The 11,185-nt window shown below is 44.5% G+C and overlaps 1 protein-coding gene across 2 annotated transcripts in view; it reads left to right on the top strand.

The window, feature by feature from the left end:
• The first annotated feature begins 4,446 nt into the window (after positions 1-4,446).
• YWHAZ (tyrosine 3-monooxygenase/tryptophan 5-monooxygenase activation protein zeta) overlaps positions 4,447-11,185 on the top strand; it is a 35,888-nt gene continuing 29,149 nt past the window's right edge. The window contains exons 1-2 of one of the 2 annotated variants that reach the window (XM_066379245.1): positions 4,447-5,058; positions 7,914-8,218. In XM_066379245.1, coding sequence (XP_066235342.1) covers positions 7,925-8,218 — 294 coding nt within the window. In that variant the 5' untranslated portion in view covers positions 4,447-5,058; positions 7,914-7,924. Of the gene's footprint in view, positions 5,059-5,113; positions 5,301-7,913; positions 8,219-11,185 lie in introns of those variants that run through there. The other variant, XM_066379246.1, reaches the window with a different exon arrangement.

Raw genomic sequence — 11,185 nt, 5'->3', positions numbered from 1 at the left:
GCCTATACTTGAATATGCTTTACTATAGGAAAAGAAAACTTTAGAAGATGCCTGGGTCCTTTAAAGCCTGTAAGGAGATACGGTGTCTATCAAACAGTGACCTGTAAGTTCAGAATGTGAAGAAACTAAAAAACTTCACTGCGGAATTAGAAATGCCATTGGAGGCAAGAAAGCAAAATTGACTCCGTGATAGTCAAATCAGTAATTTATAGGATAAATATATATATATTTTTTTTTCAGGGAATCTTCCCCCTCTCTCCATGGAGTTAGTGCTCACAGCTTAGATTTCCCAATATACAATGTGCTCACCTTTATTAGTTCTTACTTCACTGTGCTTAATGAACTGTAATTGCATTTAGTGTCTATCTCTGTCCCTAGACTGCAAGCTCCTCCAGGGAGTGTATGTCCATGATCTATGCATTTTTATCCCAACAAGTGGCATAATCTGACCATTTGGCCTTCATTAAGTGTTTGATGAATGTATGAAATGAGAGTTCACAGTCAGTTTGCCTTTCTTATGGTTTACATTTTTGGTTTTTCAATCAGCATGATGAATACCTAGTCTGTGACTAAAGTATTGTAGAACATAGGCTAGAGTTTGGGGTATGGGAGTAGAGTTAAAAGGTATGAACTAAAAATATTTTTTAATAGAATATAAGGTTAAAGTAGTAGACAAAGAAATAAAATGGAATCAAGTAAATTTTAAAATTAAATGAGGGAAAATTACTTTCCTAAGTTTATTCTAGAAGTTAACAGATTAGCTGAGAATACTTAAATGCCTTTTCTCACAAGATCAGATTCCCTTTTCTTTCTCCATTTTTTTCCTCCTCCATTTTTCCCTTCCCATTAAAAATCTCTTCATGATGTGCATGAAGAGACTTATCAATGCAATCTACAAACATCACAATTCTAGGTGTCACAACAGATGAACCCTAAATCTCAGTGACTTAAAAATGGAAGTTATCTCTTAATAAAGTCTAAAATAATTAGATCTGGCTTTCACAGACACTGTCACATCGTTCAGGTCCCTAGGTGCCTTTTGTTTTATGGCCCCACACTCCTCCAAAGTCTTGGAATCATTGTCATCCAGCTGGCAGATAGAATTCTCTTCAGGGACCACATACAGGAAGAAGTTTTTATGAACCAGGGCCACAAGTGGAACACATCATATTGATTATACTCCAGTAGCTAGCACTTAGTACCACCACCACACCTAACTGCAGAAAGACTGGGCAAGGGTCCAACTGCGGCTCTGATAGAGAAAAAACAGGATTGGTGAATAGCTAGTCTGCCTCTGCCACAAACTGTTATTCCAACAATAGATCATCATGGTCTACGGATAGCCCCTCTCCTTATTTTCTCACTTAATCCTTGCAAAAATATGATGGAATCGGGTGTTAGTACACAGTACTGTATGCCCATTGAGTCATCTAAGGTCACAAAGCTCTGAATAACAATCCAAGATTTGTAGCTCATTCTAACTCCAAAAGCTCACTGAACTAGGCTGCATTTCTTCAATGAGATCATGATGTTTAAGTGAGATTATAACCTGACTGAACTGTGATTTAAACTTAGAAGATCATGTGAGTGCCACATCAATAGAGTCCATCCTTTGTGATGTTTTTCTAATTGGAATGATGGAATTATGCTAATCACCTAAACTCCCATTTTAATGTATAGCACATATCTGAAGTGATCATTGCAGTCCCTGGTACAGGAATGGAGTGATATGCTCTCTCTCATCATTTATTTTTCATTAGTGCTAACAGATTAACATATATTTGTATTTCCAAAGCGAACACCTTTATACCTCACTTTTTTTTTTTCTTTTTACAGGGACAGAGAGAGAGTCAGAGAGAGGGATAGATAGGGACAGACAGACAGGAACGGAGAGAGATGAGAAGCATCAGTCATCAGTTTTTCATTGCGACACCTTAGTTGTTTATTGATTGCCTTCTCATATGTGCCTTGACTGCGGGCGTTCAGCAGACCAAGTAACCCCTTGCTTGAGCCAGCGACCTTGGGTCCAAGCTAGTGAGCTTTTTGCTCAAGCCAGATGAGCCCGCGCTCAAGCTGGCGACCTCGGGGTCTCAAACCTGGGTCCTTCAGCATCCCAGTCCGATGCTCTATCCACTGCGCCACCGCCTGGTCAGGCCCTCACACTTTTAAAATACATTTAAAATATAGTATCATTTTATCTTCACATCCTTTGAAATTAAATACCCAATACATTCACTTACAAATGAATAATAGCTAAGTTATTTATGTATAGTGTTAAACATTATATATATTATATATTAATAGATGTAATAATAAATCAGTATGTATATACATATTACTTCATTTAATCCTCAACACTACTTAATGAGTTAAGTGTTTTTATTACCAGTATTTTATTGATGTGGAAACCAAGACACAGGCTAAGGGCACCAGAGATGAGCAGTGAATAAATCAGGGCAGGCTACAAGTGAAAGTCTCTTACAGTTTTCCCGGAGTTCAAGTTCATAGGTTCTATTTACTCTTTGTTTTGCCATTATCCTTGTCACATATTCTTATTTCTCAAAATACTTATCACTTGGAGCTCTCATGACATTCTCTATGTTTACTTTTTGGCAACCTTATTCATTATTTTATTTCATGAACATGTTGAATATGTAAAACCTAATAGCTTCTCTTGTTTCACTGAAAAATGCCTTGCTATTGAAAGCATGAAGGATAATTTAGTTGTTAGCCGAGGTAAATCCACAACTAACGAAGAGAAATCCCTTCACTTTCAAACAGAAGGCATGTGTTCTATCTATACGCATACTTGAGATATTAAAGAAACATCAAATCTTGATCTAAGAAAGAATTAACTTTATAACTTCTGATAAATTTTTGGTGCCTAGCACAAAATAGGAGACTTTAAAAAAGAAAGCTTTTGAAATCTTAGTCATTTTAGTGACTCACCCTCTAAAAGAAATTACTTGGGAGTCAAAGAAAGGTGACTTTACTATCTCAGAAATTAAACCCTGATCAATTTGTTCATCCATTCAGTCCACTATGAACGTGCTGATGACGCTGAAACTTGGGGGGAAATAAAAATCATTGAAATGGAACTGGTCACTGGAAATGTTCTTCCGGGTACTATCTAAATGCCGGCTGGAACTTCAGGAAAAATGTAATTTGTAGAACAGTCTTGTGGCACATTGTATCCATCAAACAAAACAGACAAGGTGCTAGAAGGTTGAGGAATCATTTTGCGTCTGCAACTGACAAATTCAATCCTCTGCAGAACTTGAAGCTGAACTCTTTGGAAGCTTGTCAGTTGTGCCTAAAGAAGGCCCTTCGTAGGTGCTCAATAAAGATGTGTTGGAAAAATCAGTGAAGTCAAGATGGAGTACTCAAAAGTAGTAGGAGAGTTTTGAGTTTTCTCACTGCTAATTATAAACCCTCAATGACTTTTCCAACTGGTTTTTGAGGTCACCCAAGCAATAATTTCTTAGCTCTAATACAGTTAGAGGGATAAAAGAGAGACATTTTACACTGGGTATGTAGTAGCGTTTTGAACTTCCCTAAATTGAGAGGGTGGAGGCCCTACCACTTTAGATTGGCAGGTTTGTGCAGCACCTGCAACTTCCGCCCTTCTCTTTCCCTTCTCCTGGGTCTTCGTCCCAGCCAGCTGCTGCCTGAGGCCCACTCTTCCCAGACAGCTGTCAGCAGGGCCCCTGGGAACTACCACCTGCCTCAAACCTTGTTTCCAGAGGGAAATAGGACCTATTTAATAGGTAATGATCTGTATGTTTTAAATCACTGTAGGATGCGATCTTCAAGTGAAAAAGTATGATTTGGATATTAAAATATAATCTACGAGAAATTAGTATGTAAGGTCTTCATGGTCACCCCTAAGCCACCCATCTAAGAAGGCGGTCTTTTCCGCTCGGGAGTTGCGGGCTTTCTGAAAGCAGCCGCGTCTCCGTCCAGGCCTCCCCTCCCGCCAGAGGCGCTCTTCCGTGCCACCTCACCCCCACTTCGCGCCCACCCATTGTCCCCTCGCAGCTGTCACTGCGCGCAGATCCCGAGCTCGCGATTGGAAAACCTTCCTGTCGCTCAGCCCACACTCTGGGGCCGGACGCCACACTCCCTATTCCGAGCCTTAAAAGGTCTAAGACCGCGTTCCCGGAGCCAGCAGGTAAAGCCGCGGCGGCAGCGGAAGGAAGGGAGAGGCCGCGCACCGAGGTCGGCCCGCCCGGCGCGGGGAGGGGAGGGCAAGGGAGAGCGGTAGGCGGGGGGCAGCGCGCCACATCGCCTTTCCCTCCCTGACCGCGCCCAGTCCCCGTGCCACCCAAGTTCGGGTCATAATGCCCAAACCGCGGAGCCACTCTCCTAATCCAGCCCCCGGACGGCCTCGGGGGTAGTCAGCATCGCGAAGCACCGAGGGCGGGGCGGGCCGGGCGGGGGAATGTGAAAGGTCCCGGATGTTGCCGAACCAGAGCCCCTTCGAGAGGGAGTGACTGGCGCAGGCGCAGGCCCGCACTGAAAGCTAAGGTGGGGGCGGGGAGAAGTCGTCTTCTCGCTGCTTTAGATGAAGACTGAGCTAGCGGAGGTTGCTGGGGCTCGAGAGGAAGACAGACGAGTTTAGGGGGTAGTAGCGGGGAGGGGAAAAGAGGCGCTTCCTGCCCGGGCTCACTTGGGACGAGAGAAGTTGGAAGCTGAGCAGGGGCAAGAAAGGTTGGTAGCAGGACACGAGGCGCGCTCTTCTGCTCGCCCTCGAGCGCGGGCGGGCAGGGCGCGCGCGCTAGGGAGCGGCGGTTGCGCTGGGCCCCAGAGCTGTGGGCACCAATCAACGGTTGCCATAGCAGCGTTTGACGTCATTGTGCGTGTGGTGCCCCTGCTGCCGGGGCTGGTGATTGGAGGAAACCCCGTGTCTGCGGAGCGGCTGTAGCCTGTGAGCAGCGAGATCCACGGACAGAGTATCAGCCTCGCTGCTGCTGCTGCTGCTGCTGCCGCCGCCGCCGCCGCCGCCGCCCAGAGACTGCTGAGCCCCCGTCCATCCGCCGCCACCCACTCCGGACACAGGTAAGGGACCCGGCCCCCGTCGCCTTGCTCCACTGCTTCCTGTCCCACACCGGTCTTTTGAAAGCGCGTGGACCGGCCCCGCTCCACATCCCTTCGGCCCCGCTCGCCCGGCGATAGCGGCGCTGGGCTGAGGCGGAGTCTCCGCAGGCGGAGACGGGCGGCGGCTTCCCTTCCGCCGGACTCGGGCGGGCGGCTTGCGGCTGCCTCGGGCCACTTGCTTCCTGATCGGCACCTCGGCCCCGGTAAGCGCCTGTCCCTGCGTCCCATCCCTGGGGGTGGGAAGGGCGCCCACACGCGAGACCCCCGGGGACCTGCCCAGTCGCCTGCTTCCGGAGTGGGCAAGGCACCACTAGCCGAGATGCGGCCGCAGCGTCGCCCCTGTGCCCCCAGAGCCCTTCCGCCCCGCCGCCCCGCTCCCCTTTTCCGCGCGACAGAATGACTCGGCGGCTGTGGGCATTGCGGTGGCGCAGGTGAGGCCGCCCCCTCCCCGCGGCCCGCCCTCCCCGCCGCAGCCTCCGCGCCCCGCGCCGTGGCGGCGGCGCCCAGCCCTCCCCCACCCGGGCGGACCGGCTGGGGACCGGGGCCCCGCGCCGAGGCGCCCGCCAGGTAGACTAGGGCGAGGCCGCTCCTGGCGCGGGGGTGAGCGGGCCCCGGGCGGGGTTCGCCGGAGACCTGGAGCCGAATTTCCTGGGTTCCGCGGGGCGGGGGAGGGGGGCTCCTGGGTTCATCGGGGTGGGGGTGGGGCTGCCTTTTCTTGCGATCGGGGGCTCCGAGCCCAGGTGGGCGTAGAGAAGATGGCAAAGGGCACGCCGGCGTACCTCGCTCGCCTACCGGGTGGGCTGGTACTGGGGGTCCTTGCGCTCCGGTTTCTGGCGCGGACCCTGCTCTGCGGGGCGGGGAAACCTGAGCGTAACAGCCGGTGGTGGCCCGGCTCGCCTGGGTGTGGCTCTTGCCCCCTCCCCCACCTGCTGCAGCTGTCGGGCCGTACCCCAGCGGTGTCGGGTGGCGAGGGGACACCGGTGGGAAAGTGGGGTGTGTCTGCTGTCTGGCGGGCGGCGGCGGCCTTGCTGGTCTCTGCCCCGTTGCGGGCGGCGGCTCCCCGGTATTCCGGCTCCGGCGGGGGCGCGCTGCTCCTCCCTCCTGTTCTGGTGGGGGGAAAATTAATACTCGGCAGTAGGTTGGGCTCCTTGACACAGATCCGCCATGACAAAGAGGGAGAGACGGGGACTTGAGCGGAGGCACAAACTTGGGCGGAGCCAAGGAGGGGGGGTGCAGATAGCGGGGACCCAAGGATTTGCGCTTTAAAGTCACGGTCCGCCGGTTTTCGGTTCACCCAACTCGACGTCTGACGTTGGGTAAGGGTTAAATGGGTGGGGCGACTCCTCTCCGAAATAGAGGCGAGGCATCTTAGAGCACTGCTCTGTGAGAAACCCAATCCACTTCCCCTTGTACCCGAGGGTTTGGGGAGAGAAACCTTTATAATGGTTTTAGATAAATTTTCGTTAGAAGCATTAATCTGGGAGCGTTTTTGAATTCCTAGGGGAAAAATTAGGAATTTCGAGAAACGGGTGGAGGGATTATGTGATCACTATTTTAAATAGTTTCGCGTTGAAACACTCTACCTTGCATCCAAGCTAGTTGATTATTTGTTTGAATACTAGGGGGACCAAGTATTGTGGAATTTCCCTGGGAAGATAAAGGACATCTTTATTGGGATACGGTGTTGGGGTGTCAATTCCCATAGTGTGACAGTGGCTCCTCTGTTCAACCTTAAATACTGCACTGCAGACTGTACATTTTTATTTAAAATCGTTTCTTCTGTGGGATTATTATATGTTTTTTATTATCTTTCTGTGCTGTTTTAGCACTTTTCAAAAGGATATCTAAGGAAAAGTATAATGGGGTAAACTGAAAAGTCTTGAGAGAAATAATTAGATGGGAAATCATGGTAAGGGCAGCTTAAGTGATAATACTGAATTATCACTAGATAACTAGAAACAGATCGAAACATTTAAACTGGAGCAATTATATCGGAAGCACTGGTCACACTGGAAGCACTTAATACATAAATTTTAGTGTTCACAGATAGAGTGGAAGTTTAGTGTTCACAGATAGAGTGGAAGTAAAAGATTAAGTATACTTTTTAAATAGATGTGCAAATGAGGTATAGCTAAGTGAGACCTTAGGGTCAGTCATTGATCTTTGGTGGTTTTGTATTCAAAATAGTTTAAAACAAGCAATTTGGTCATTTCTTCCAGAGAATTGTTCTGTAATCCGGTGGCAAATGTTGCAGTGGTCAGTGGATTTGGGGGAGAATAATACCAACTAAAATTTTAACTTATACGCTCCTGAAAAGAATGGCTACAATGAAAGTAAAAAGACACGAATTACACTTTAAACTGTCAGGAATCATGTTTCTGGAAATGTGGTAGAAATGTATTGTTCTTTGTAGGCAGTGTTTTTACTTTAAGCTGCTTAATTTTTGATTAGTGATATTGGAAACTGGAGTTGAAATTTTGGCCAAGTGAGATAAGGGTTGGTTTTTAAGGCAGCCTCTGTGCTCTGACCTTATGTGAAATTAGTATCTTCTGAGCAAAGATAAGGTAATGCAATTTTAATTTTGCTAAACTGATGTTAATGGCTTTGAAGTGACCCTCTGAATGCTGAGTGTACCTTTTTTCCCCATTTCTGATCTTTTGGGGGGGAGGGGGAGGCTGCGTTAAATTCCTCATGTGAATAACCTTCCATAGGCTGTTACGTTTGAGGTATTAAATACAACTTTTTTTTTTTTAACAATAGGTGTAATTTTAAGTCTGTTTGTAACAACAACTAAATGCTTTTCTGTTTTTCTGCAGAACATCCAGTCATGGATAAAAATGAGCTGGTGCAGAAGGCCAAACTGGCCGAGCAGGCTGAGCGATATGATGACATGGCAGCTTGCATGAAGTCTGTAACTGAACAAGGAGCTGAATTATCCAATGAGGAGAGGAATCTGCTCTCAGTTGCTTACAAAAATGTTGTAGGAGCCCGTAGGTCATCTTGGAGAGTCGTCTCAAGTATTGAGCAAAAGACGGAAGGCGCTGAGAAAAAACAGCAGATGGCCCGAGAATACAGAGAGAAAATTGAGACCGAGCTAAGAGATATCTGCAATGATGTACTGGTGAGAATCAAACACTCCTTCCAGCCTCACTGTACTGTATAGTGTTCCTATAATGAGTATCAGTTATGATATTGTCAATTTTTTTTGTTCTAATTTTTCTTTTTCTTTCAAAATTTAAGTGTTCTAAATTTGAAGTCTTCAGGATGTCACATTAAAAGATATTAAAACAGTTGTAGTTAAGTTTGTGTAAAATAAATGACAATAATTTCAATCAGTCCAAAGAGACTTTAAAATAGATAATAGACTTTAAAAATAATAATCTCAGTTTTTTGCACTAACTGAGATTAGTAATATTACCATTTCAGTTAGGGTTAGAACATTTGTATTTCTCGAGCTAATTTTTTAAAATGTACATATGAGGATATAACTTTATGTACTTGTTTTTATGTAAAAGAAATGAAATAGCATACTACTTGTAGACATAGTACCTACTGTTCCTTGGAGTATCCACTATAATGTTAATGCAATGAGTCAGCCATGCAGAAAACACTGGCTTCAGTTGCTTTTCCCTCTTCCTGAACTTGTGTTAGAAGTCAGCTTTGAACACTGACAACCACAATGGAAGGTTATGAATAACTCAAGCTTGATTTTCCAGGTTTAGTCAAAGTATTTTAGGTATTCACTAACTACTGTGTTGAAGCCCTGCTTCTCTAACAAGCTTTAAAGAATTGAACAGTTCATTTTTTCAAACAAATGATGATTTTCTGATTCAGAAAGTTTAAATCTGAGGATAAATTGCTAGAAGATTCAACTATTTAGCTTATAACAGGGGTCCCCAAACTTTTTACACAGGGGGCCAGTTCACTGTCCCTCAGACTGTTGGAGGGCCGGACTATAAAAAAAACTATGAACAAATCCCTATGCACACTGCACATATCTTATTTTAAAGTAAAAAAACAAAACGGGAACAAATACAATATTTAAAATAAAAAGACAAGTAAATTTAAATCAAGATACTGACAAGTATTTCAATGGGAACTATGGGCCTGCTTTTGGCTAATGAGATGGTCAATGTGCTCCTTTCATTGACCACCAATGAAAGAGGTGCCCCTTCCGGAAGTGCAGGGGGGGCCGGATAAATGGCCTCAGGGGGCCGCATGTGGCCCGTGGGCCGTAGTTTGGGGACCCCTGGCTTATAACATCCTATATATGTTAATATTTTACCTTTTTAACGAACTAGGAGTTTTTAGGATAGCAAGGCTAGGTTATGCATTGGGTCTCAGTATGGTTGGCTTCTGGTATGTAGAGAGATACGGTATCTCAGTTTCTCTGGACAGGTGACTGAATCTGTGACCATGGGAATCCAGGTGCACTACTGATTATTTGGATATTATTCATGGAAGAATATAATGAGCAATACAGGCTTTTTTGTTAAAGTTGTGATGGTATTATGATTCTTTTACACTAGTCTTTAGGAATAACTTTAATTCCTAAATTATGAGTACTTTTCTCATGGCATTTTCTTTAAAAAGAAAGATGTGTTTTTAAAGAACAATATTTTTTATCTTAACATGGACTCACAAAAATCTCATGTGGTATCTGTCTTGGGTGTATACTTTTATTGCTTTCATTTGAAATGTTTATATTGATAGCTGTTATTTCTGAGATGAGAAAGGAATTCCATGATTTATTGAGGATGAATAACAATGCTTGTGGTTTACCTCATTGCAAAGATAATAAGAATATTTAAAATTTTAAAATAATCATGTTTTTCTAGAGTAAAAATGTGTTGGGTTTTTCTTCCCCTTGCTCTTTTTACTAACTAGTACCTGTGTACATGTTAATTGAATTTTGCTTACTTTAGTGGTTTTCCCTCAAGTATTACACCTGATTGATAGAATAATTTTTATTTTTATTTCAAAGGGTTTGTTGCGAGTTAGAATTTCCTTTAAGACCAAAGTCAATTTTAGGATTAAAGGGGGGCATGGTAACAGTTACCCTCTACTAACAAGCTTATTTGCTCTTCCAGGAAGGTATTTGCATATTTTCTACACTGCAGGTATAGAAGCTCCTGTCAGTGTATTTTCCTAGGAAAAGCCTGTAGCAGTTTTAATTTTGCTTCTCTTTGGTTTATCAGGAAGAGAATAAAGGTATTGCATAGGATCAGTGGATGAGAATAACGAGATAATCTCTAAATAGCTCTTTCATATGATTATTAAGAGAGTTTGATACTGATCATTATTTATGTTCTTCAGAATAGCATTGGCTTCTCACCAAATCTAACTGAAATTTGCACTTTGAAAGTTTAATTTCTTTGCCATATAAAAGACTCAGAGCCTGACTGGGCGGTGTCGCAGTGTCGGACTGGGATGCTGAAGACCCAGGTTCGAGACCCCGAGGTCTCTAGCTTGAGTGAAGCCTCATCTGGTTTGAGCAAAAAGCTCACCATCTTGAGCCCAAGGTTGCTGGCTCGAGCAAGGGGTTACTCGGTCTGCTGAAGGTCTGCGGTCAAGGCACATAGGAGAAATCAATCAATGAACAACTAAGGTGTTGCAATGCACAACGAAAAACTAATGATTGATGCTTCTCATTCTCCGTTCCTGTCTGTCTGTCCCTGTCTATCCCTCTCTCTGACTCTCTCTCTGTCTCTAAAAAAAAAGAAAAAAAGACTCAGAATTCTGCCCAAGTTTTTGTTTCTAACCTTGGTCTTTTCAAGAGTAAAACTTAGTCATCTTTGTATGGCTCATGCTTACTAACATATAATAGATACTCAAATATTTGTTAATGAGCTTCTTTTTGAAAAGAGGATGATAGAACTAGGTCAGCAACACTGCTAATTTTTCAAGGCTTTTTCTCTTTCAACTTGGGAAAATTTGATATTTACAGATAATGTGTTTTTTACAAGCAGACAGGCTTCTTGTTTCTATCATCTTTTCAAGTAGGTCATGTTGGAAACTGGAAACACTTTGCATAAAATTTCTTTCCCCCTTTCTAGTAAAATGGAATAATGAAATATAGCAGAACTGA

The sequence above is a fragment of the Saccopteryx leptura genome, chromosome 3, assembly GCF_036850995.1.
Source record: "Saccopteryx leptura isolate mSacLep1 chromosome 3, mSacLep1_pri_phased_curated, whole genome shotgun sequence".
Lineage (NCBI taxonomy): Eukaryota > Metazoa > Chordata > Mammalia > Chiroptera > Emballonuridae > Saccopteryx > Saccopteryx leptura.
This window is presented reverse-complemented; position numbering and strand designations above follow the sequence as displayed.